General features: G+C 45.5%; 1 protein-coding gene across 1 annotated transcript in view; it reads right to left on the bottom strand.

The window, feature by feature from the left end:
• Window positions 1–27719, bottom strand: part of Lrp4 (LDL receptor related protein 4) — a 193005-nt gene that overhangs the window by 108072 nt on the left and 57214 nt on the right. Inside the window, exon 4 of the mRNA XM_084602336.1 lies at window positions 4376–4495. Within this exon, the coding sequence (XP_084458462.1) occupies window positions 4376–4495 (120 nt within the window). The remainder of the gene's footprint in view (window positions 1–4375; window positions 4496–27719) is intronic.

Raw genomic sequence — 27719 nt, 5'->3', positions numbered from 1 at the left:
TTTCGTGTGCCTGCAAGGAAGAGCTGGGAGCGCAACTTGTTATTATCGCGTATTACAGAGGATTGTTCTGCACTGCATGATGAGAGGTGCTGATGGTGCAACTTCTCGTGGTAGCCTGCCAAAATTACAAGCAGATTTGATTCATGGACGGGACTGTGAGTGAGGCTGTTTACTAAGTGCGAAGCGGAGGCACCGATCGAGCGTATGTTCATCTCTCACGGCACACGTCATGTCGCCTGACGCCATCGCTCGCACGAAACAGGCGCGCATGATAAGCGTTCTCGCCGGTAGCCGTCGGATGTGAAGACTTCGATCTTTGTCATTTAGGGCAGTTCGTAGATGTATGAACAGGGTGAACGTCTCTTTGGGCCTGTCGAAAGTCGTGATTATTGCGTTTGACTCACGTAACCTTGGCGGGGAAGAGCACGTAAGCAGCAAGCCGCATGACAGGCAATCGTTGGTCTCTATACATCAGCCACGTACTTACATTCGAGCCTCTAATGAGAATAAACTAGATATGCACTGCAAGTGCTTTTTTCCCCCTTCGATCAATTACGGATCGACAAAAGAAAAAACCCGCTTTTCTATAAGGTAAGATTTTCCACAAATGTTGAGAGGTATCGCCTGCGAAGGATATTATCTAAGGGAAAATTTCTATAGGCTGAAAGGTTAATCTAGGGTAGACGAAGTGATGTAGGCTGAAATGATAATTTATTGTAGATAGAGCGTTTTGCAACAGTCCTAAGGTGTGTTATCATTTGTTCTAAGGCGTGCCGGAAGAATTCGTGTAAGCATAAAAACATGTTGGGACACCGTATGCCTGTATGCGGCGAGCTAACGCCACTTGACATGTTTTACAAATCTGACAGAAAATGTGGTTCTCGAAAAAGTGGGGAGAGTTTTCACGCATTAGTATAAAGTAGGTGAAGTAAGAACTTTTGATGATATCGAAAATCGTGCGAAATTTCAGCTAGACATAAAGCACACAACTAAAAGCCTAACACTTTTCCCCTTCGCTTAGTCTTTACCTGTAGAAATTAGTATGCAGACGGCGAGGTCACTGGGCAGTATTTATGTCTACTCTTCATGGAATATTTATCTGAAATCAAAAGCCATTCGGTTGAGCTTTCTTCCACTGTTACCGCACCCACCTAATTCTGCAGCAAACCCCTTTTCCGCATCCTCCTCGTACTACTACTACTGCGACTGTTACTACTACTACTACTGCTGCTACCAGTACTACTACTACTACTACTACTGCTGCTACCAGTACTACTACTACTACTACTACTACTACTACTACTACTACTACTACTACTACTACTACTACTACTACTACTACTAGTGCTACTAGTTTTGCTGCTAGACTGCTACTGCTACAAGCTAGTACCACTACAGCTACTACTTCAAGTACGTCTATAGTACTACGACAAAGGGAACAAGCGAAACCCAGGAAACTGCTCTTATAGCAAAGCTGTTAAAGGCAGTTTCCTGGGTTTGGCTTGTTGCCCTATTCATAGCACATTAGTAGTAATTGCAATAGCGGCTGTTGCAGAGACCCAGAAAATTGTCTTTAACAGCTGTTCTTGCAATGCTGATTACCAGCAAACCGTATCATAAATAAATTACTTTCCACTCCGAGCACCAACTCTAGCGCTCGACTGAGCTGCTGAACGGGCAAAGATATCACGCAACATATAATGAAAATAAAAAGTAGCACCCACGAGCTTGCTGAATGTAAAAAAAAAAATAATCCACACGTTGCGAGATTCTTGCAGTAGTAAGGGGGGTACCTCTAGGTCATCTTGGTTAAGAGGTGACTGAAGATTCGGACCATGGCACGGAAATAACAGAAGTACAGCACATGAAAACCTATTTGGCCAAGCTTTGAAGTACGGACAGCAGCATTCGAATCTTTCTCGAAACAAAACTATGTAACATAAGTGGGCTGTCAGCACTTATCTTTGAGCCCAAGCTTGGAATGTTAAGCAAACACAAGGCAAAATTGGGTTAAGGAACGGGAAGATAGGTATGAAAAGGGGAACCATAGTGACAACGTTAAAACAGAAAGAAAATTAAGTGCATTAAGGAATCGCCTCTGCTTAATGATATCCGAGCGGAAATCATAACATTGAAGTGGACGAGTTTGACGCATAAAAGGAAGCGATAAGCGATGACGTGAAACAGCGCGATAGACCATAGCCGACGGGGGCAAAGAGTCGGACAAACAGATTAGATTAGGAAATTTCCTCAGCGTGTGTGAGTGGCGCCGGTACGGCCGATTGGAGATTTATGGGACAGGCCTTCGTTTGTTTGTTTACTTCTCCTACAGCTGCCCTAACCCGACTGCTTCTGCTGCTGGTTACGATGTCATCCAATCGATGCTTTACAGCTGTACAAACATGGGACGGTAAACAAACATACGAAATTTTTCCCCTCTTTCTTAGCGTCATTTTTACGTTTGAAAGCTAATCTCTTAACTTATTTTATTGTTTCCACCTCTTTGGCGTGATCAGCTCGGTTGCTACTCTGACCATTAGTGATAAATGGAGCGGCTCTCGCAAAGCGAACAGGAAACGCGAATGTGGTTATTGAGTTAGAATGCCTCGTTGAGTAAGTCAAATTAGACACGCGGAAAGAAGAAAGCGAGCAAATGAACTATTTTATGTCAAGACTCATAGCGACGTGCTGTTTATTTTACCGATGAATTCCTTGATATTTTTTTTCTATTTCTGTATGCAAGTTTCCGGATAATAATATTTTGACGCAAAAAACTGCTTTAAAAGTATAAGCAATAATTTACGCTTCATGTTGGCTTCGCCCGAAAGTTCTGCGGTGGAAAATATGAAATGTCATTTAATATTTTATTTCAAAACTGCAGATTTCAAGGAATATTACTGCATGTAGAGTAACAAGTAAAACTAGAAACGCTGAACTAAAACATAATAGAGAAGGCACCAATCCCAGTTACAGTGCAATGTTAGGTAAAGTACATCGAAATGATCAAGGAAACGTTGCATGGATGTTATTAAAAATGGTCATCTACGTGCCGAGACGCCAGGGATATAAAATATGAGCGACACGTACCCGCTAAAATTTTAAGAGCAATAGACGTGAAAAATCGATTATTAACGCATAGAGTTCAAAAAATAAAGAGGTTCAAGTATCTATTTAAAACAAGTACAATGATGGAAGGCGATCAGCCCTGAACATAAGACACTAAGCAATATTAACCTCTGTGTAACTGTAAACAATGTCAACGCATAAAATTCAATTAATTGTATTAGGAGCTCATTATACTCTAAACCATCCGTCATTTCGCATTTCCTGCACACTATCAGCCTATGGGAAGTGCGACACGCCCCGCCGTGGTGGTGCAGTGGTTAGGGCGCTCTGCTGCTCCGCCCAAGGGTGCAGGATCGAATAGCGGCCTTGGCGGCCGCTTTTCGATGCAGGCGAAAAGCAAGGCGCCCGTGTGCTGTGCGATGTTAGTGCACGTTACAGAACCCCAGGTGGTCGGAAATTTCCGGAGCCCTCCACTACGGTGTCTCACATAGCCCGAGTCGCTAACTAAACCAAACCAAACCCAACCTAACCAAATCAAACCAAACCATGGGTAGTGCTATAGAAATAATTCTTTTCAGCAAGTGGTATAAAGTTGCCTTTCCGATGCGACTAGAATAGTTCAGGATGAACAATCGACGTCACGTAGGCGGGGAGCTTATGGGAACTGCATGGTTTTCAAAATAAATAAAACGGTTGGATTTGAAGAATAGAGATGGGCCATGAAATGAAAGACCGCGTCAACTTTAGTGCTCGTTTCCGACGTCAGAAGTGTAATTGATTTAGAGGTGCAAAAAACAAAATATTTTTTTTTTTAAAAGAAGGAGGGTGGTGTGAAGAGGGCATTAGTTCGGGAAGTTGAGAGGGCAATTTTCTCCCAGCTGCTATTCATTGGCGCACCTATTTATTGGCGAGCACTCTTCCAGTTACTCCATCAAGCAATGCTTTGATGCGTAACGTGAAACAGAAGGCTCCCGACGGAAAGATTGTTCTTATAGGTATTGCACGGGTTTGCAGGAGCTTAAGAGGTTGTGTTTGAGGCAAGTACGATGAAAAAGTAGCAAGAGATTTCAGGCGGCAAATCTTTTGCCTCTTTCTCTGTTTATGAAAATTGGAGCCTAGACTAGGAACTGTTGCTTTAAACAGATATGTCTCGTTATCAATTCAATGGAGACTCTATTCGTCAATTTCTATTCACCCAGAGGGCCTAGCCCATCTTCTTGCGCAGGCTTTGGGAGACAGGGTCAGTGAATTGCACTGCATAAATAACGCAGGGAGTCGCGCATAATGAGGCAGTTGCACCCTTGCTCACCTGTGCAGCCGCCTTCGTCCGAGCCATCGACGCAGTCGATGTCCTTGTCGCATCTCCAAGCCAGAGAGATGCAGCCCCCGGTCATGCACCGGAACTCGGCTTCCCCGCACAGCCGGACGGCTGCGGGGGAACAAAACGAACAAGCATTAGACAGCAGACCCCGCAGGGGGTACTCAAAAGAAAAAAAGAAAACTCTTCTTTCCTTGTAATGAAAACGCCATTCAACAAGTTAAAGACAAATTATAGTTTTGGGATACGTGAGTAATTAGCACAGGTTCATATTGCTTTCCAGCGGACGTACAGACAAGCAGTATAGTCGAGGTACCGAAGTTGTCGAATGCAGATAAACGTGCGCATATTCGTAAGCGCACTGTACTGTCCCTCTTCACATTTTAACCAGTCTGAAGGGTTCAATGAGGCTATAGAGCTCTGCCGTTGAGTCCGAGGTCTCTGCTTCTGTACCTCTAACCTGCCTGCTTATTTCTTTCCGATTTACTCCATAGCTCTGTTCCTTTTAACCTTTAACATGACCACACCCATTATCTGAAAAAGTGCCCGAAATTGGCGTGGGAAGCCCCCATCTTCCATAAACCCTTTGGGCCATAAGGTGAGTTTCTTATCTACGAGCGCCCGTTCATAGCCGAATTTACTAACGTCTATACCGTTCAAACGCTTCTATCTACTACTATCAAGACTCCAGAAGTCTCCACCCACCGTCCACACAGTCGTCTTCAAATGCCTCCTTAAACCACAAAGACGTGGTGAAAGGAATTCAAAGAAGAGGGCGAGGATAAATCTGTATAATGTATTGACATCAACGTATATACCGTTGATTTCTGTACAATAATTGGGGGTGACGGTAAGTGACCTGTGCAGTGCAGTCGTGGATATGTTTAGAGAAGTGGCGATCTGTTAGAGAACACACTAAATTTGCTGGTAATGTATGCGAGAAAATTAATTACATGCAACTACTGGAGAAAGGCAAAATGAAGAGATTTTACGAACTAAATTATGGCACTCGATGCTCTGGCTTCAATTTTATACCATCGGAGTAATAAAATAAAGTTGCATTATGTTGAATTTTCACTTTGCTCCATTACACGAGTTGCTGCAGCGTTATTAGACAAATTTAGCATGCCGTCCATCGTAACAACCTTTGCGATACCGGAGTGTCGTGAGGCTGCCCTCCGCCCAGTGCGGACGCACTTGATTGGTTCGTCCCGTGGCAACTCGCCTTGAGGGCACAAGATAGGGCTACCTGCCCGTCAGCCAAGCGCATGCCCACCGCGTTAGGACAAATCAGTGCAGGAGCACTGCCGGTGGGAGGGATCCCGGTACTCCGGTAACGCACACGGCAGCACGGTACACGGTCTTCTCAAGGTGTCCATTGCTGATAACAACACAGTTCCCCTCTTTAGATGTCTTAATGGTTTTACTGTAGATCATCATAACAACATGTATATACTATAAACTGCAATAACTGCGTGGGGAACTGCACAATATGAAGCAGGCCTGCTGCCTTCCAGAACCATTTATTGAAGTTCAAGAAACAAAGTATAAAGCTAAAACAATTCGTGATTAGCAAAAGATAATGACACAGTATGACACGCCAGGTTGATCAGCTCGACTTAACTTTTCTCATGCATCACGTCCTTTTGCGTCTGCGTTACAAAAAAGCAAAAGTGGCGGCATTTTGAACACTTTTTGCCCGAGCCGATTCAACCATGCACGTGCAGTCTTGGTGAAATGTCCTGAAGCCCAGTGATTTTAATCTCAGTCGAAAAATGAAGCCGTCACGACATCATTAAATGTCAACGGACATTTAAAATGCTGGGAAATGATTTCTGATTCCAGCAATAAACTGTGGCGTAGCATTTCACGGCACTTTAGTTTTCATGGTGCGAGATGGCTTTATTTTGCGGCTGAGACAAAAATCGTTTGGCCTCAGGACTTTCGACCGCGACTGTACATGTGTATGCCTTGTAAATGACGTAATGGAACCCGTAAAAGCATTATACGCATGCAGTCAAAGAAAAGTGATCTTGCCTCGTTAAGCGGTACGCCGTAACCACTCTGACCGTATACGCTGTCGTCACCCTAACTCACTGAATCTTGAATCTTGAAGGCATGTAAACAACGCATCGACAAGAAGAATGAACAAAAAGTGCCTTTCATCTTGTGACTGCTTCTTTCCTTTTGACGTGTCGCACTCCGTTTTAATGACATTTTCGAGACATACGTGACAGTGTTCTCACCAGAAGGGTACTGTGTAGCTACAGAAACGCAGTCTTCGAGCCGGTAATAATCACGATGCAGCAGAAAATCCGTTTTGGGAACCAATACATGCTGTGTCTGCGATATACAGTGACAGAAGGAATTTCAGAAGCATTCGGAAAATTCGGAGCAAAACGAGCAAAAGGAGTACGAATGTCGAAGACAGTTTTGATGCTGTTTTAACGCTGAGCTGAAGTCGGATTTCAGCTGGAGTCCTCCCTTAACATGACCTTTGGAGAGGATACAATTTCTTTTTTCCCGGCTGCCTCTCCACTAAGGAATTCTGCTCGCGGGACCGACTTGCCGGACTCGCGTGTCACTGTCTGTCCTGATCCGCGCACGCGCTACCCATTGTTATTTTTTTTTTGGAAAGAAGAAAAAGTAGTGAACAAGGTAAACGGCAACGGGAATGTCTGGGGAATAAATGTAGTGACAGTATGTTTCTACTGGGGAAAGGACGGCCTAGTGCTTGCTTTTCCTTCTTTTTATACCCCTCCCACCCCTTGCCAAGAGCTTTTAATAAATATCTCTTACAAGAAAAAATAAAACATGACACCTGCTGCTATTGCTTTGGGCTTGGAGCTTAACGTGGCGGAGAAACTCCTGTGTTGGCAGAATTTCATTTTATGCGAAACAATTATACGAGGTGTTTGAAGGCTTTCCGTTTGCGTGGATGCGGCGGCCCTTGCTTCTCTGGTACCTGCTCCTGCTTGCGAGCCCTGGCCTCTCCTTTACGCGCCGCCTCATTGGCCGTGTGGCTGACGCGAACTCCACCCGTTTATATCAACCCCGAGGCGGGCAGCGAAACGACAGCGCTCTATGTCGAGACTGACTCGCTGACCGCCCTCCGCTTCTTTACTCCGGCGGAGACTTGATGTTGACTGCTGCTATTGCATATAAGAAAGGAGGCTTCGTTTTTCCTGGATGCTGTACTACCGTTGACGAGCGCAAAAATATTGGCACATATTATAGTGGGTGTTTCATAAGACGATAATAATGCGACAGAAGACATGGTTTTGGCACAAATTTGTAATATAAATTTCCAGAGAAAGTCGGGGTAGAGGTGATGGTTGCACCACATTGTGCTAAAATCGCGCGCTTCTCGACGTAATCCAGTTATGTAGCTTTCAGCTGACTGTCTATATTTTATAAAATGGACTTAGCGGACTTTCTATATTTTATAAAAATGACTTAGCACACTGCATAGTGATATTTTGTTATTTTTGCCGAAGGAAGATTTACATGCGGTAGGTATTTTTCACATAAAATTGTTCACCGTTGTTTTTTTAGCAGTGGGTTTACCATGCACTCTCGTCCTCTGTTATAATTTTTTTCTTCAAAGGTAGGCTTCCGCTATGCTGCCAAAGCGCTGTCGACAAACGAAGCTGTTAGTATCTGTGATAAGTTTCTTTAGTTTTATTTCGTTGATAGAGTTAGATTAGAGCTCTCAACTGTAGATTTAAGAAACTCGGTGCATCCTGGTTAATACCACGCTGATTATTTCCACTGGACGTTGCCAAGGAGGTTTGGCAGTTGTAGTGTCCGGAGAGGTGCGTACAGTTATACTATAGAAACTTTATGTCGTGTCCCTGATGTCAGAGTTAGAATCTTTCAGCCTTATCCACATATAAAATAAAAGAAATTGAATTTTTACACCTTATGTCCACAAGTCGAAGCTCAACCGTGGTAAACACATATACAGATCCTTACATTTGCTTTGACGTGAGCCTACTTTCGCGGTGAGAAGACATAGCGAGTAGACATTGTTCATGCGTGTGATGTCGGCGATCGTAGAGAGCGAATTAACGAGTCCTAGAGAATGAAAGCAATAATCAATTGTGGTTATGGCAGCAGTGACCTCAAATCGATGAACACTTTTTTTTTATTTGTAGAACGCGTATGAAATGAACGCGTATGAAGGAGGCAGGGACCACACCATCGCTCACTCCTCGACTCCATAAAAATCAGCCAACTTTTCTGCATTCATTTATTAATTTCTTCATTCATCATCATATTCCCCACTGATGCCCCGAAGCAACAAATATTGTTACAAAAAAAAAAAAAAGAGGTGCGAATTCGGCCGGCACTGACTGTATACCTCGAAATCAACCACTATCATAAACGCAAACGGTCGCCACCAATATTTGGAGATGAGCGATCACTCGCTGTTAACGTATCATCATCATCATCATCATCATCATCATCATCATCATCATCATCATCATCATCATCATCATCCTGATTATACCCACTGCAGGGCGAAGGCCTCTCCCATATTTCTCCACTTAACCCGGTTCTGTGCTAGCTGCATCCACTTGACCCCTGCGAACTTCTTAATCTCATCCGCCCACCTAACTTTCTGCCGCCCCTGCTACGCTTTCCTTCTCTTGGAATCCAGTTTGTTACCCTCAGCGACCATCGGTTATCCTCTCTTCGCACTACATGTCCTGCCCATGCCCATTTCTTCTATGCGTATGCGCCTGCGTAATTAATTTCACCGCCAAGCTGAACCATGTTCATGGCTGCCTCTATGGGAGGAGTCTGGCTATAATGCTGTAAATTCGTGATAGTGAAGCGGTATCGTTATCCGCTTGTATTGGCGAAGACACGAACTATTCGTTACACAGGTGGCAGAGCAAATTGAGAAGCTTATATCGAAATTAAGACACGTGGGAGGCGGAGCGGCCGCGGGAGCGATGTGGACAGAGGTGGTCAGTCGGCTGCGCACCGTAGCTCAAGCGTAAATGAATATCGTGAATAAGCGAAGCGGCGGGGAACCTTTCTTCCTATAGGGCATGTGTAAGCGGCATTACCAACCAACATTGTCGCTGCACGCTCACGTCAGCGTCACTGACTATACCGCTTGACTGATGTATGTCCTGTCAATAAGTATACTGAACCGCAGCGTATCAAGCTTGATAACTATTAGAGAGAGAGAGAGCGATCTATTCTTTGAATAAGTCAAGCACCGGCAGAGTGCGTCCTATGACCTCAGCTTCAATGTCAAACCTTATTGTCAATTCATAGCAACACAAGCTTCATACTGTTAATTACCGTATGTCGAATATAAAAGCAACAGAAGTGTTATGGCGTTGGACAGCTTATGTCGAGTACAACTGAGTTTTACTAGTTACGAGGCTTAATTGCTTAATGTTACCTAGATGATTGTGATCCAGATTAAAGATCATTGTGATACATAGTTTGATAGCTTGTGTAGAGTATGATTGTACTGGAGTAATTGTAAATATTAATTCATTATAATTATTTACATAACTGTGAACAAAAATTCAACCTTATGCAACACCATCGGGTCATATGTAGTTGGATAGTTTATATCGTATGCAATTGCAGTATACTAATTGCAGGTCATAACTATAGCCGTTGATTATTTAATTGTGAATGAAGGTATAGCTTTATTCAACAAAGTCTTTAATTGCATTGTTGAATCGCTCTCGATGAGCAGAATCCCAAAATAAACGCTAAACCACTCAAAGGTATATAAAATTGAGTTATCGCTTGTCTAACTCGGTTAACCCACGGTTAAATCGCTTTCAAGTTTTATTTGGTCGTGCTGACGGAGCAGGGGCGCGAAACCAAAATTCATCGCCTGACTGAAAATAGTGAAGAAAGCCATTATGTCCCCGACCATCACTTAATTGGCTGTGATAAGGGGCAGCCCACGTACCGGATGTGTAAGCAGATGACCTCCTAATTTTTTAGTTAGCTCTGTTTACTTGGTCAGGAATGCGTTGACCGATCGACCATAGCCGCATGCAGCACTCCAGATATGGCGCTGACCGAGAACAGAAAAGTGTGTAAAATTTCCGATTTTAAATAACAACTCGCGCTTTCTTGCTGTTATTCTAGCTCATTTCCATAATTATTAATAGGGCTTTAGGCCGCTTTAAAGACAGAAAAAAAAAAGAAGATAGCGAAACAAGGGCTCTTATGTTAGTACCAGCCTTTAGGAGCGCCGTGAATGCCACGCTTGAATGTTAATGACCCAGATTGGTCACCGCGGCTAGAGCCACGAAAAAGGTTTCCTCTTGTTAGGGCGTCTCCCCACAAAACATAGCAGTATCTTATTGTTTAACTGGAGCTTCGTCATGAGCGTTGTTTCAGCGACGCTGCGAAAGCGTTCGAGGGACAAAATGCCCGCGGCACGGGCTCCAGCTCTGAACACCTCGCTTTAGGTCCCCTGGTGGTTGCCATGGCTTACCCATGTTTGCGCGTCCTGAGCCACCATTGGTGCGTGAGACATAGAGAGTTCGCCGACGCCTCCGGCGTATCGGAGGGCTTTGTTCGGAGCCCCGGAACGCTAACAAAAGGACGGTAAGGTAAACGCTATATTCACAAACAGTTATGTTTCGTGTGTATTTTTATGCATGGCAACTTTTCAACTGAAACTTTCCGGGTATCTTGGACTTGCAAAAAACTAAGTTGGTAAATTTCGTCGAAATAATTAGGTAATGACAAAATAAGCTTAGTTCTTTGAACTTACATGAATTTCGAAGCAATATTGCTGGTACTGCATTCTTGCGAAGTGTGCCAGCCTTTTGTAAACAACGGGCCCGTGTTACCGAAACCTTGAAAAATTATAAACAAGAGCCATTGATAAAAGCGGGGAGCATGCTGTCTTCCTCGTAATTGCGTTTATTCGGCTCCTCTGAGCCTCGCGTCGGTAAGTCCCAAATTAACGCCGCTGTCTGCGAGCGCCGCATTGCGCTCGACTTCTAGTGCGGCCGCTCTTTTGTCGTGGCTAGGCAAGCAGTTTTCCAGCGTAAAGTGTACGCCGGCGGCGTTTGAAAAGTCGCAGGGATTGCTGTTCCCCGCAGCAATACATAATAAACTCGGAAGCACACATTCCAGCTGCGTCGAGCAATAAAGGGTGCCCACGTGAGGCTGTTTACAGAGAGGCCGCGAAAGGAATATCATTAAGCTCGTTATAAAGGGATTCGGGAGGACGACACGGCCACGGCTTTACTTGCATTTCGAGGGCGATCTGTTGGGCGGGCGCAAGGCGGTCTCACCGAGTTTTGGTAAAGTAATACTCGAGGTAAACTGAAATAAATAAATAAATAAGTGCCCGTAAAGATGCGAACATTTGAAGCGTGACAAGAAGAACGAGGAGTGTGAAGACGAGGGACAATTAAAGAGACGAGCTCCGGTGGCTTCCTTCCAGGACACTTCTCACGCTGCGGCGTAATTAAATGATGGCATTCACGTCACGCCTTTCAGTTAAGAACTTTTTTCCGAATAACGCCCAGAAAGAGCAGCCCAGCCCATTTCGGGGAGTGGAACGACAACGGAGCAAATTAGAATGTAGAGAGGAGAAACAAAGGTAAAGAACACGGTGAAGGGTCTTCGCGCCGTGCCCTTCCCATCCCTCATTCTCGTCAGCCGGGTTTTTCTTAGTCGTTCAGCCTTCTGGCTGCGGGTTCTTCTTTTTGCTTCCCTTCCTTTTCTTGTGCCGTGCACTGCGAGGTGATGCCCGTTCGCCGTAGCTTCTTCCGACGAAGGGCTACACCACAGCCACCACTACCAACATAGCGACGTCGACGACAGACTGAACACATTCAAAGCAGGCTTCCACTCTCTGCTGCCCTTCCGTTGCTTGCTGTACGCTCCGACATCCATTACCCGCTCCGCTGCAAAGTCGAACGAAAAGCCCTTCCTCTCTCTCTCTCGCTCTCTCTCGCTCGCTCTCTCGCTCTCCTGTTGACGCATTCTTTAACTTGCATTTTGCGTGAGGTCGTCCCGTTCTCTCTCTCTCTCTCTCTCTCTCTCTCTCTCTCTCTCTCTCTCTCTCTCTCTCTCTCTCTCTCTCTCTCTCTCTCTCTCTCTCTCTCTCTCTCTCTCCATCCCCCTCTCTCTCTCTCTCTCTCTCTCTCTCTTTTACACCTTGTTTATGCTGTATATGTCTCCCTCTGTTTAGCTTTCATTCGTCTTCTTTTCTTTTTCTTTTATCCCCCACCGCCAATTTCCCTGGTTTGCCTTTTCTCGCTTACAGTACGCGCGGCCCTGTGTTCTTTTCGCACATGGGCTTCTCCTCAGTGCACTTCAAACAAGAAGAGAAGACGCGCTCTTACGGGAACGAAACGGGGATCGTGCGGGAAAAGGGGGCGCGTGTAGGTGCCGCGAGCACGAACATCAAACGAAAATCTTCGTCGTTCGTTCATCTGCCTATTATAAGTTTGTTTTTTAGCTTTGCTCTCGTTTATTTGTTTCCATCACCACCAACCAGCTCAGAGGCGGTCTTTTAATGACCGATTTTCTCTCCTACCCGTCTTCCGCTTCAGCGCCTCTCGCCGCACTTTTCTTGTATTCTGTGGTGCATTCTTCTTTCAACGCCTTGGAAAGAACTACGGCACTGGTAAACAAGGGAAGATGAGAGTGCCGAAGGAGATGTGTAGAGACAAGATAGAAAGCCGCGGTGGCGGAAAGGCGGAGGCTAATAAAAATGGTGAGCGTCTCTTTCTTTTTTTCTGGCCGCTTGCGTTTTTTTTTTGTCCCTCCACATCCGCAGTTGTTCGAGGAAAGCTCAAATTCGAAGAGCTACCTGGTGTGCATGCCAAGTAGGCCTAACGTTGGAGAGGACTGCTGCCCTGAAAGGGAATACGGGAAGAAAAGGGCGGGGAAAAAAAAGCGAAGATGAAAGGTTGACAGAGACCTTGCTAATGTTGTAATTTGATGGAAGCGGTCATGATAGGATGTATCTCGTGTGTAAATAGTAGTCTCGGAGGAAATGTCGGTGCCCATGGCATGGGAACATGGTATCAACTAGATTTATTAACCAAACCAAACCAAACCAAAAGCTGGAGGGTTTAGGTGCATTATAGGAGGAAATGAGTGGAGTCTGGAGAGGAGGCATTTAGATCATGAGGCCTTCTGTCCCACAAAAAGTTGAATGTCTGCAGACGTAGAAAAGTGACAAAAATTAGTCTATTTAACGTAGCTAACGTAGCGGTAGTCAGTAGTTACTTTTTAAGGGCCAAACGAAAAAAAAAGTGTGGCGGAGGTTTATTGTCGTTAACCCGATTAGACGTGCGAAGGCATGTGTTATCTTTAAACCACGAGGCTGCTGACGTGAATCAGATGCTTGTCTTGGGTTGACATCCAGCAGTTGGCATTGATACTTAAAGCTCAACTTGTCCACAAAGGTGACCATACGTGGTCCTAGGTACGCTATGATATACATGGCTTGGCTGTGGGTGAGCTGTCGCTATGCTGGGTTAGCCAATGCCAACCTCAAGGGCATTCAAGCCACACTATGTTTCGTTGGGCGTAGCCGTTCAGAGTAGTACGTACTCAATAGCGCATGTAGGATTAAATTAAGTGGGCGAGTTCCAGGTTTATAGGTAAAATGGCAGAAATGGGGTCGTTTTTAAAGACAGGATCAGGTGAACGCTGCATATAGCAGAATCAATAGGCTCATCAGCACCGCTAGCGATTGCCCGACGCACAGTGCCTCATGAAACAAATGTATTCACATGACCTGTCCGGATAGGTCATATCATGTAGCAGATTTATGGAACATATTTACACTGTTGTTAGCGGTGTCCTTAAAAATCACTTGGTCTGTCCTTTACGACAGGTACAAATGCACAAACTGGTGCTTAAAGAAGATTGCAAAATTATCGTTCCTACTTTCTTGCAAACATTAGGTTTACTACCTGGGTTGGGTGTGGAGAAGAAGAATGCGATACTATGACGAAGTTCACGGTGGCTAGTGTAATTGTGTTTTAAAAAAATACGAAAATTACCCGCACACATCTACTATGACGCGTCTTTCTTTTCCTCCTTTCTGCTCTTATTTGGCCACGGTAGACGTAGGTTTGTCCACCGTAGCCGAAGCACATGTGAAGTATTCAACGAAGGCGATGAAGACGAAAAACTTTCCATGGTCACTGGAGTCGACGCGAGCAGCACCGCGGAGAAGTATGCCATAGAGAAAGAAGCATGTGATTTTGGAAGCCTGGTTGAAAGGAAGGCCAGTGGTTTCAGTGTTTTGCGTGAGATGATGGCAATAAAGGCGCTGCGTTTGCCTGCTATAGTCAATGGCAGGGCCCATACAAGCAGTTCCAAAGACTCCAAAAGTGTGAAAGGGTACGGAAAAGGTTGCGGGAGGCCTACAAGGGGACAGTTAGACTGTTAGGTTCTTTGACAAGGGATGCTGGGCGGGACGTATTCAAATACAAAGCGCTCATAAGGTTTCTTGTTGTCAAGGCCACCCAGCTCTGGAATCATCGTGAATCACTTGCAAAACATGAGGACGGATAGAACGGGGAATAGCAGAAAGCAGGAACACAAGAGCGGACGAGATGGGGGAAATTTGCAGTTAAGCTAACGGCATAGCCAGTCATTCGGAGGGGAAGCAGCGACTCTGAGACGGTCCAATACCGTTTGACAGTGAGGGCATAATACATGTTGGAAAGTGAGATCACACACTCTGAGTGCTGGTGTCGAAACAATGGAGGGAAATGTCGAAGGCTACATGGCAGTAAACGGTATAGTTGGTCTGATCAGGTGATAGAGATGAGAGGTCCTGCTTGCCCGATTTTTACGTTACTTTGGAACCGTACTTCTAAATGAAGAAAATCTAGCACCCGTTATAACCGGACAAGTTTCACAAAGACGAAAACATGCACAGGCAGTGGTGATCAGCGACGACCATAAAAGGGGAGCTGCAGGTATAGGGCAAAATTACTAAATGGCTCAGACGAAGGCGAGGCATTCATGTTCTGTGATAGTGTAGTCCTGCTCAGCTGGATTCAGCGTACGACGCGTTGGCAGCAACCGTTGCGGTAGAACAGTTATTTCTGTGCAAAATAACACTGGCATAAGTAGAAAAATAGTAGGAGCATGATCATCAAAATGACAGTCCTTAATCTGAAGACTGAGCGAGCTTGAGGACCATAAAAATGCTCTTACAAAGTTGATGTATGGTAGGTGAAATAGCGAATGAATCGGCGGCAGTGTTACGTCAATGCCAGGTAACTGCGAATGCAATAACCCTGGTATGGAAGAGGAAAACGTAGAGTTAGAGATATTTCACGGTCCGATTTATTTCCACGCCTGCTTTCGCGGTGGGTGATAACGTAAATATATTGTAAGAAGCAACAATATTTCTTTCTACTGGCCCAGAGTTCGAAAGTACTGTTAAATTTCACCAAGACGAGCAAGATGATCGGGAGAAGTCATGGAAAGACTGTGTAATTCAAGTATAGACAAGTTTTTCATTTAAGGCCTCGGGGAAGTGGGCCAGCCATTCATTCGGAAGTTGTTTCGGCGTTGAAGAGCCCAAATGTCTCTTCAACGCTGCCGCATATGCCACCTGCGTAGGCCAACTGTGTGTGTTTGTGTTTGTGGGGTTTAACGTCCCAAAGCGACTCAGGCTTTCAGAGACGCCGTATTGGAGGACTCCAGAAATTTAGACCACCTGAGGGTCTTTAACGTGCACTGACATCAAATAGCCCACGGGCGCCTTCCACCGCTTCCATCAAAAAGCGGCCGCCAAGGCCGGGATTTGATGCCGCGTCCTTGGGAACAGTCGTCGAGCGCCATAACCACTGCGCCATCCCGGCCGGGTATAGGCCAAGTGTGGCAAAGGCAGTCTTCTATTTGTCATCTTCATACAATGGAATCTATTTGTAGGATGTCCTCAAATTTAGTCTTATAAAAATTGCGCTTGTAGACAGTTGGGGGCAGTCGTCAATTCGAGAGAGTGTACATACATCTCCACGGGTGAATCTGATACGAGAGTAGTCCACACAAAAATGAACCGAACCATCTTTTTGTTTTTGCAGCATTGGGACGAGCGAAGACAAGGGACTGCAGGAAGTGCTCTTCATGTGGCGGGTGATCATATAAGCAACACTACCTCGGATAACCTCGTGTACTGAAAACGACACGCGGCGAGAGGGGCGGTGAATGATTCCTGAGCCGCCTGTGTGTATTCGATGCCTTGCTGCCGAGGTTTGTCCCAAATAAGCTTTGGCAATGGCACCGAACGAGGCTGCGCGCTTGTTCAGGACGGCGAGCGAAGCTTTCTTCTGGTGGCATGTGAAGCTCGCGCTGATCGCGTTGAGGTGTGCTGCACCGAGAGAGGCAGAGGAGAAATATGAGTGGTGTAATGTTGAAAGAGAATAACGGTGACAGGGTGGGCGGTATCGACAGATGCAACACTGGCGCTTCCTGTCAGAACAATGATCCCTGATGTGGCGCTCAAGAACGGCGAGAAGAACCAGCGGATAACGGAAGTACACCATGATGGAAGTACCCCTCGATGGAAGGCGGGCGCTTGCTGTGGTAAAATGTTCCCATCAGTCACGCACGCGTGTGGAGGTTACATAAGTATCTTCGCAGCAACGATAGAGCATGTGGCCGGCTGTCGTAACCAATTTGCAGCAGTTGGTGGAGGGGCGTGGTAGCAAAGGTGTTCTGAATCAGTATGGATGTCGTATCCAGTCACTTAAATGGCAGGTGGATAACACGCAATGATTACAGATGTGTTATTGAGGAAACCCCAGCCGATCGATATGGTGGGTAAAGAAGAAAAGTGCAGCGAACCGATTGTAGGTACACAATGCCGTCAGTAGTGACTATTGCTGTACATAGGCCGGAAGGCTGGATAGCTCTCTATTGAGAGCACAAGATAAAAGACCTGTGTAAGTTGGGTACACCTTACAGACCTAAACAAAACCCCAAACTGTATGACGAAAAAACATCGTCGACATCAAATAAAGGTTCCACTAGTTCGCCTAGAGCTTCAGCAGCAACATATTCGATGGAGCCAGGGGGGAATAGTAGAGACGGCAGCCAGTGTCGTTTTACCTCCGGAAACAGCACAAGTGAGGTTTCCGCTTGGCGGCCGGCCGGAGGTCGGAGAAGGCAAGAGAAAGGGCGATGAAGGCCAGCGGGAAGGTAATGGGGAGTAAAGTGATAATCGACCTTCGAAGATTATGGTTGTCATAGAACTGTCAGTGAGAAAAATGCTGGTACCATTCGCCGCGTAGGAATTCACTGTAGCTTGCACGCTCGTTTCGCAGATGTCTGCTACAGACACCTGTAACATTGCCTTGTATTCCGCACTAAAGGAAAACTGGTTGGCGCGGAAGCCATCGACAGGAAAGATGGGGTGCCGAAACTATAGGTTCTTCTTCTCTTGTGTCTTCTTCTCTTGTGTGTGTCTTCCCGTGCGCTTTATCTTCAGTCAATTTACAATGCACCATCTAGCCCAACTTCAAGTTTTGTTAAACTATAGGTTGCACAGGCACGGAACGAGGAGGAGGTAATGCGCACGGGCTGCAGCAACCTCACCGTGCGTCGGGACGAAGGCGGGAATGGGGATTATTGTGCCATAGGGCGAGTTAAAAATGCTAGCTTGCTCTTCTTGATATCATACCGATTAGAGCACTGAGCAGGTGTGCAGAAATAGGCAAAAACCGATGAAATACTGCCGTGTAGAATTATGGATCGAGTCAAGGTTTGCTTGGTTTATGGGATTTAACGTCCCAAAGTACCTCATGCTACGAGAGACGCCGTAGGGGAGGGATCCGGAAATTTAGACCACCTGGAGTTCATTCGAAAAGTAAGGCGTCCTGCGTGCAGTGCGATTTCAGCACACGTTACACCGAAAAGCGGCTGCCGCGGCCAGGATTCGATCCCGCATTCTTGTCTTGGGTGCAGCAGTCGAGCGCTCTAACTACTGCATCACCACGGCAGGGCTTATGGATTGAATTAGTCTGCACAAATTTGCATCATCAGAGTAGCTGGGATCTCAGTTGTTTTGGAGCTGGAGCTGGTCAAGTCGTTAGAAAGTGGTGTGAACGTCCTAGGCTGTAGAAGGATTCTGTAGAGCGAGAGCAGCGAAGGAAAGATAGTCGAAGCTTTTCAGGATTTGGCGAACGCGTTGGCCTTCAGAAGGAGCATTGCACATTTGTTGAAAATATGAACATAGGAAATACAAAACCTGATATAGTATTTTTATCGTAGAGACTGATTGAAACAGGTCTTTTATTTATTGCCCTAAACGTGCAATATTGCTTTAAGAATCTGTGAGGGCATCTGGAACCACCAAAGTCCAGGCGGTCGAGGCGGGTGCTGGTTTATTAGGCGTCGACTGACGTAAAGCTTGGCTCTTGGGTCTGCATCCCCAAACTCTACAAGCTTCCCCAGAGCATGCTGATGGCCACCAACACATCTATTTTCGAAATAAGTGTGTGTGAGAGAGAGAGAGCCTTTAATGAAAAACAGAGGTTTTAACCAGCATTTAAATTTTGCTGACACGCTACTCTGTGTAGGAAAGGGAATTGGGGAGGGAAAGATTGCAAAAATGAATGGCGAGGAGATTAAAAGAAATGAAGGAGGAGATAAAATGCGGCCATTAAGTGCGTTGTAAATGCTTCGTGGAGTAATGGAATAAAATGAAATGATGATATGCATAGTCCGATAGATGTACTTATAGACTTCATAGCGCGCAAAATGCCGGAAGGTAACATTCAAGGCTTTTAAATACATAAATAAAAAGTTCATTGCAAGTCTCTTTTGCTTAGGCAGGCTAAAAGACCTAAACAATGTCCGTTGTTAAAGGCACTGGGGAGAGCTTTTCCATGCTATGTTCGTAGTACGCATGCTCGTCAGCGTTCGCAGGACACTCAAGCAGGATGCGTTGCACAGTTTCAACCAAACCACAGTTGTCATAATGCGGACTGTTCATTTGACCAAAACGGTATCGCAAGCTATTTGTATATGCACAGTTCAGGCGAAGTCGGTGGTAAAGAGTTGATAGTTAGCGAGGAAACTTCGGAGGGAGTCGTGATCTTAGATGTGGGTCAATAGAGTAAAGAAATTGCTAGTGATTTGTCGGCAAGCTCCAAAGTCGATACTTTGCTTCGGCGCAGTAAATGTTTTTGCCAGTTGAGATGCGTCAGATTTCGTAAAGAAGGGCCGAATGCATTTTTAATGTTGGCGGCCTTTACAAGCCGCTTCATCGGTATTTTGATTGCTTTAATGCCACAGTGAACTGGTATCCACTGAAATATTATGCCGTGACCTGAGGCAATAGCCAAATGAAAAAGATACCCGATGTCAAGAGAAACAGGCTGATGATTAGTTTTCTTCAGCAAGTTATATAGGATTTATATGCAAATTCACCTTTAGAGACGATAGTGTTCATGGGGGAAAGGTGAGTGGTAGTTGATTTCGTGGCTGAGCAATAGTAGGGAAAGAAAGAAACTGTATAGCATGATCAAAGCCAGAGTTGCAGTGAGTTATGTGGACACGGTTTAAGAAGGGCTTCTTCCATTGAATTACATGTTGGAGATGGGTGTGAATAGTTTCTTGGGCGGCAATCACATCTAGCGGGAGACATCCTGCTTCTGCAACTGTTCCTGATTCAGAGGATCCCTTTAGGAGGCCAAGACATATCCGCAAGCAGTTGTTCCGCGGGGCTTCAAGAATCTTCTTGCTTCATGGAGATAATCTTTGAAGCACCAGTAAATAGTAGCACAACGCTCCTTCAACGTAGGCCTTTTCAAGCAGAGCCATCGACCGGTAGTTGCTGCCCCATCGTGTCCCCGACATGAATCTGAAAGCCTGTGATGCTGCAGTAATTCTCTCGAGGAGGTTTTTGATCTAAGGTGCGCTAGAATATTACTGTCAATCATAACACCTAGGAATCGGTGGGATCGTGCAGACGATAGTGACCGTCCACCCAGAAGGAGCGGGTATCGAGTCATTCCTTTTCGTGTGAAAGCCATAGCTACACTTTTTTCTGCTGAGAGACGAAGACCGCGGCGGCCACGTACATTGAGATGTGCAGTAACGCTATTTGAACTCGTTGCTGTGTAGTATAATGCGAACGTGATGCACTTCAGATGCAGATGCAAAAAGTGTTATGCGTGCCCCTTGTGGAAGGTTTCTTGCTGTAGGTATAAGGATAATATTAAACAGCAGAGGGCTGAGCACAGCTCTCTGTGGTACGCCCCTCTTCACTGCGTGGAAGAGAGCTGGAACATGTGGAGTGGTCATAAAAATTTGTCGCCCTTGTAATTAGTGTTCAATCCAGTTGTAAAGCTTTCCACCGAGACCCAGCGTGAAGGTACTCTTCAAGTGATGAGATAAGTGAGATGACATTATCACTCGCAGATAAATTTTGGCGAAATCCGTTAACTTCTTGAGGATACTCATTTCGGCTCTCGAGGAACTAGGTGACGCGTTTGCAGATCATTCGCTCCATAAGCCTACCTACGCAGCTCAGTAGGGCGATGGGTCGGAAGGATGCGTACTTTGTTGGCTGTTCAGAAGGTTTCAAAACGGGCATAATTTTCACCAGCTTCCATTCCGTAGGGACCTCAGCAGACATCCAGGAAGAATGATAATATTCCAGAAGTTGAAGGCGGGAATTGCGAGGTAGCTTTGCGATTGCGTCATAGGTCACTTCATCACGACCCGGAGACGCCCTTCTGTTTAATTCCGCGATAGCTGAGGATAGCTCTTCAAATGTGAAAGGTAGGTCCATCGCTGGTACTGCCGCCTGGATGTCTGACAGACCATCTGTGGAGTGTGCGGAAGGCCATAACCCCATTGATAGTAGTCTGCAACATTCTTCTGGGACTTCTTTAATAGATTTTCGTGCATGCAGAAATAGTGCTGTGAAAGGATGGAGCTGTTGGAGGAGTGAGCGCATACCGCGAACTATCCGCCAAATTTTGGCTACTGGTTGGCGTACATTCAGCAAGAACAAAAGTCCCGCCATCTCTGCCGACTAAGCTTATCCAGGTGTCGCCGAGTGTGACGTTGCTCCCGTCGACAGGTACGAAGGTCTTCAAGGTTTTTTTGTGCGCAAAGCTTCCCTTTCAACTCGCCTGCGAATAGCGAAAAGCCTTTGAAATGTCTTATCATTTGAGGGTAATTAAGCTATCGCTTTTAGCTGTTATTCGTGTGCTTTGTCTGAGGCAATAAGCCATTTTCGATATTAGTTCCTCATTTCGGGTTGCAGCAGTAATTCCTTTGTTTGTAGCATCTTTGTATGCATCCCAGTTTGTAAATTTCTTGAGAAATTTCTTTTTTGCTCTCTGCGCACAGACAGCTGATATGACGACTGGGTAATCGTCACTTCCATGTGTTTCCAGATCGGTGCACCAGCCAAATTAGTGGGCAGCTGAGCTTGTTACAACGGTCACGTCAGTGCTGCTGGCAGTCGTCAGGCCTCGAAGATAGGTTATGCTGCCGCTTTAATTAAATGATTTGCGAGAAGTCCTGCAAGCTTGCCACCTCGGACACACGTGTGTGAACTTCCCCAAATTTTATTGTGAGCATTGAAGTCTCCGCAAATAATATGCGGAGTGGGCGTCCTTATTATCAAGTAGTTATAAGTGCTTTTACGTTCGGTATTTCGAACTGCATCGTCGATTAGAAAAAATGATGAACGGAGCTCACCGTCGATATTAACTATTTCAAGTTTGCAGTGTAATAATTGGCACCTAAGCTCTAAACTATAAAAGAAAGGCGATTAATTAATTGTATGTAATCTATTCACTCCTGTTTGAGCACTTCCACGAACGTAACGACCTCTTTGCCGTACAGTTCAACTGCACAGACCGCACTCATGTATCTCATGTTTTAACGCTAAATAAAAAAAGGTGTGTGTAAGAATGTGCAAAATATGAATGATTTGCAGGCAGTGCCACTTGGTATTGAACGAAAACCTATAGGTTAAGGTTGAGAAGCGAAAATTGAGCAACATGGGAAGAGAAAAAAATGCGAAGTTATTGATTTGTTACAAACGTAATTGAGAGATAAAGATGGACTTCATTTGATCAGGCAGCACACTGAGCAAAAAACCGATGATTCACTATTGTAATAGAGAACGTAAACAAGTTCAGTGTAACTGCAAGTTTGGTGCAGAGATGGGATTAAGAAATGTGCTTGACGAAGCATGGAGGTAATTAAAGGGGATCGAGAAAAGGCTTTCCTTCTAAATTACACGTAATCCGGCTGAGGATGACGCTCACCGCTATAGCGACCTATCTCTGAGTTCAGGAGCATAATCCATTAAACAACATTTGCAGCCGGCGCACCGTACGGGTTTCCCAGAGACTTGCGGCGTTTCCAACCACCATGCCTCACTCGCATGTGAACTTGTGCAACATGCAGGACAGAACATATAATTTATTTTTCCTGAATGCAGTTTTTGTATTGCTTCAATACTTTATAGCTATCGCATGCTATGACTCGTCTTAATATAGAACATACTAGTTAAACTAGGCTGGAATTTACTTAAAGCATTCAGCAAAAACCGTGATGCCCTTTTGTAATCCCCTCCATCCACCACGAACTAGGGCCGAGAAACATCTCGCACTTCCAGTAAAGGATTCCTTCACTTTTTCCCTTCTTTTTTCCCTCTTTTCATCTTCATCTTTCCTATCCTCATCCTCTTCTCTACACCGGCCTTGTTTCGTTCACTTTATGGTAGCCTTCCGTCTACTCTCATTTTCGGCCCTTATCATTCCTTCTCTTTTCACACCTCTTCTATCGTAGCTTGGGTATGCGTCTCATGCGGCGCATGCGTATTCCTGGCGGCACGTGACAGGTGTGGAGAAAGAGTCACTTCAGTTATCCGGGATACAGAATGCACGAGCTACTAGCTGTTAAGCAGAAGTGGTTAACTGTTTTCAATGTTGCGAGCGCAGCTCATTGCTCAATATGGCAACACCCTTCACCCCTTTTTGAAATTGAGTTTAAGCCATTTCACTGGTCGACGGTGCCACAAGAAGAAACACACCGTCCTGCTGAGAGCACTTCCGAATGTGCTACACCCGTAATAAGTCCATTTTATGCTGTATCTGCTTTCGATTTGGATGATGCAGTAACTTGTTTCTCTCAATATAGTAAGGGCGAGAAGTACGTTCAAGAATATTTAGTTACAGAGCACTCTTTTTACGTTACCACTACTACTAACTGAACTACTCGAATCCAAAATAACACTGCCTGATACGCTTGTACGGGGAAAATTGATTATGTCCGACTGCTCAGCCCTTGGCTCTCGCCATAATTTCCTCATTCCTCTACTTTTTCTTTTCACAGTAGCAGCCATCCGGATGGTTCCCATATCAGCCACCGTATACGGTCACATGAACTGAAGTTAGCGGGGACAATAAAAAAGAAATAAAAACAACGATGGCCAGCCCGCACCACCGAAAGCGTAATGTGTTTAAAGCAATACAAAATAAAAGATGAGTACAGAAGAAAAGGTTTGCGTTGCAATAAAGATAGCAAAAAAAGAGAAAGAAAAGTAGGAAGGGGGGGGGGGGGGGGTAGTACACATTACAGTTTTGGAGGCGTTTGCAGACAAGGATAAAATTTCAATTCCCTGGTACATCCTCTCTAGCCTCTTTCTTTTTTCACACTTAAATTGCCTTCCCATTTGCTTATTTACGATTGCTTGGTAATTTACCCTTTGCATGTTCTGGAAAGATAGAATGTGATATATTTATTAATATCAATGTAGAACTACTATATCTGCACGCAAATTGAGTATTTCTGAATGGAAGAAGAGGCGATGGTTCAGTTATACACTCAGCAGTTAATTATTCGCCTATGCTGTCTTGTTGTTTGCTTCCTGCTAATTTTATGATGAGGGGTTTTCAGTCATTAGTCATTGCTCAACGTTATTTTGGACATAACTACAACTGCAACTAGTTTTTATACCTACGCGAAAGCCAGGAATGGACCATTGACAGCTGGTCTGTAAGAGGACGGAAAGGGAAACATGGCGGAGCCAAAGAAAAAAAAAACATCGATGGAGTCATCGGCATTTATTAGTACATTTGATTACTACTTCCTCCGCGGTCGCCATACAGTTCTCTCTGGACGGTTACCGCACTCCTTTTTCTCTGGTTGCAGCCCTACTAGCGGTTTCCGCGGCAACCACCGTTGGGCTACGGCGGCTACTACTGCTACCGCTACAATATAGCGATGCGCAGGAAGATGCGCTTAAAGGGACTGAGCACTGACCAAAACATGTCGTGAGTTTACGAAGGGGCTGAAAAGATGTTGCCCCATGTTGCAAAGCTCGTTTCCTGTTTACCGCTTTACGAATGGCCAAGCGTTATGCACTGCGGCGTAACACGCCAAACAAGAATAGCCCCAGGGTTAACTGTCTGCTTTGGCAATGCAGGAAAGCCCAAAGTATTAAAATGCAAATTCTGAGACAGAGTCTTTGACAGCCTGGGCTGTCGAGCGATCGTAAGGCGCGCACGACCATATATATGCACGGTGTTTGTGTTGCCATGTGCTCTGGTCAGCTTGCCAAGTCTAATCCTTTTTCGCCGCCTAATTAGGAACATAATGCGAATTACGCAGAGGGCAGGAAAACGACTGGTGATGAACATGATGCACTGCGAAGCGACGTACATCAAGGAAGCGCCGAAGAAAGATAACGAGTGCACAGTCGCACGTGCACCAAATGTGCTGACCTATACACTAGCGGCCCGTGGCGGCCTCAGAAACGATGCGACGGAGCAAGTGTATTCCACGACACGATTTTTTCTCCTTTCCCCTCCATCCCTTGTACCCGCCCTCCGCGCCTCGATTCCCTTTCTCCCCACGTCAGCGCCACACGACGAGCCATTTATTGAGAGCCGCGGGAACCTCGTCGCGTTTATACAAAAAGCGCCTTTTGCTATCTTGAAATCAATCAGGCCCAGAAGCCGCGGTCGGCCGTCCGGGTGGCGATGTATGCGCAACAACCTCAACAGGCGTTCTCCCTTCCCGTTCTCCCTTTATTTTGCCTCGCGGGCGGAAGAGGTTGTCGCCGACTAGATTAGGGAAGAACGTAGACTATGGGAAAAGCAGCGAAGGAAGAAGAGGACAAGACATAAAAAGAAAGCTGAGAATCGCCACTTCCTAGTTCCGGGAGGGGGTGGCACCTGTTTCCGATGTCAAAAAACGCTCTCGGCGCGCCCTAAGCCCGCAGCGGGCTCGACAGAAAACCAAACGCTCGAGCAGCGGAGAAAGTGAGCTGTAGCACGCCCGGACGTGTATTACACACAGAACTGGAACGTTGCTGCAAGGGGATTTTGAACACGTGCCTTTAAGCGGAGGGAGAAGGGGAAGAAAGGCGCGGGAATGGGTCGCATCGCTGTGCGCTGAGATGCGCTGCTTTACCAGGCCTTTCGTAGGCAGGCTTTCGTGGTACGAGCATAAATGCGGGAGCGTGCGTGGCTGGCGGGGCTCGCGTAGAAAGCGCGTGCTTGGGAATGAAGAGGCGAAGGGCGCGTCGGGAGCGTACTATATTCTCATGCAAATTAGCTGAGCGAGGAGGTCAGGGATGAAGAAAGGAATGCTTATGATGAACGGGAGGAGCGTTGCTGGGGAAGGCCGTCGTAGCCGGACCGCTCATGTATATGGATGCGTGATCGTAGATACGACGCAGACTCCCGAAGCTTGGGTGTTATAAATAAGCGGCTTTTAGAGCTGAGTGCAATTTGTACAAATATATAGCGTATCGGTCGGGGAAGCTGTGGATGCAAATAATTTTGCAGGTGACAGAGGTTTTAATGAGCGGGTTTTCGCTCTGAAGCAAACCGTACCTAATTAGCGGGTGTCCAGCTTGTGCGCTCGAGACAGTATTTGTGTAGCCTAAAGGAAAAAAAATATAAGCAAAGCAAGATGAATGGAAATGGGAACATGTGAGCAGCACTGAAAAATGTCATAAATATTCGCCGGCTGTCTTGACCAGTGACCTTCTACGTACGTCATCGAAAGAATAAGCCAAAACTAATCAAGCAAACCCTCGGCATCAACGCTTACCGTCGAATGACGACCACTTTTTTTTTTATCCGTATTTACGTCGCCGAAATCTTTACCTACCGAGCATGAGGGCCGCATTTCCTGCGCTCTTGCTTCTCACGATAGGCCAAAGTTGCGAAAAGGTCAAGATTAAGCGCAGGCTCCCCGAGCTCGTTTTTAATCTTGATCTTTTCCGAAAGTTAGCTCCGTCATAAGACGCAGGAGTACGGAAACAGCGGCCGTCATGAAAGGTAGTTAGATATTTACTGCCGGATGCACCTCAACCATGACTTTAGAGTTCTGGTTAAGGCGCCGTTAACCACTCCCATCCAAGAACAAAAAAAAAGTCAAACTAAAGCTAAATGAAGAAGTCTAGATTGATGGTTTGGAAAGGAATGCTCGGTTTTTATGATTAGAGAAAAACGCTCTCGCTGTTAGTACTAGCTCAGTGGCAGAATTTTAAAGGCGTTTTGCTGCTTTGAACTAAGTCACGAGATCAAATGCCGTCCGAAGTTATCGCACTTCTGTAGTGCGGAAAGGCTTAACATATATCAAGACATCCCTGTTGTTTGCCACAACGTCAGTGCAACTGAAAAGCGCTAAGGCGGAATTATTTTGTAGTCCAGCAATCCAGCATATGCCACAGACGGCCTATCCGAATAAGCGTCGGAACTTTAAACCAGGCACATCACATTTTGAAAGCCAAAAAGAGCATGTAACAAGCGCTTCGGTTACTTTTAAACTCCGTTGAATTTATCTGCGTGACAGCAACAGCTATCCGCTCCACCTGCCTTAGGGCAGATATGGGCTTAAAGCTGCTTCTGCAGGAAGGAAGCGAACAACCTTTGCGCATCTGATATAGAAACTAATCAAGTTATTGGTACCGCGCACCCCAAATATAACAAGGACATATTTTAAAAGGCAGGAAGAACATGGCTAATTTTTAAAAGGTATGGTAGAACCGATGGAGACAATTCGCGCCCTACGCATGTGTCAACAAAACCCCAAGTTGGTTGCTCTATTTGATTGCTGTCAGACAAACTGAAAAGTTCGATTTTTGTCATTGCGCTCTTGGAATGCCTCATTCACGGTTTCGTTTACATCAAAAAGAGCCCCCACGCTGGGCTGTTCTTCTTTATTCACTGACCCCCGGTGCAGTATTCAATTCTGCTTGCTCCCGAAATTAGGGTGCCTTATAATCAAGGAGAGCAAAAAAAAAAAAAAAAAAAAAAAAAGAAAACAGGGGGTAAAGATAATTATGACCAGATGACCTATG

Source organism: Amblyomma maculatum, chromosome 4 (genome assembly GCF_055883805.1).
Source record: "Amblyomma maculatum isolate TAMU_Amacu chromosome 4, ASM5588380v1, whole genome shotgun sequence".
Taxonomy (NCBI): domain Eukaryota; kingdom Metazoa; phylum Arthropoda; class Arachnida; order Ixodida; family Ixodidae; genus Amblyomma; species Amblyomma maculatum.
The sequence above is the reverse complement of the archived record's forward strand: the minus strand, read 5'-3'. Positions and strand labels throughout refer to the sequence as shown.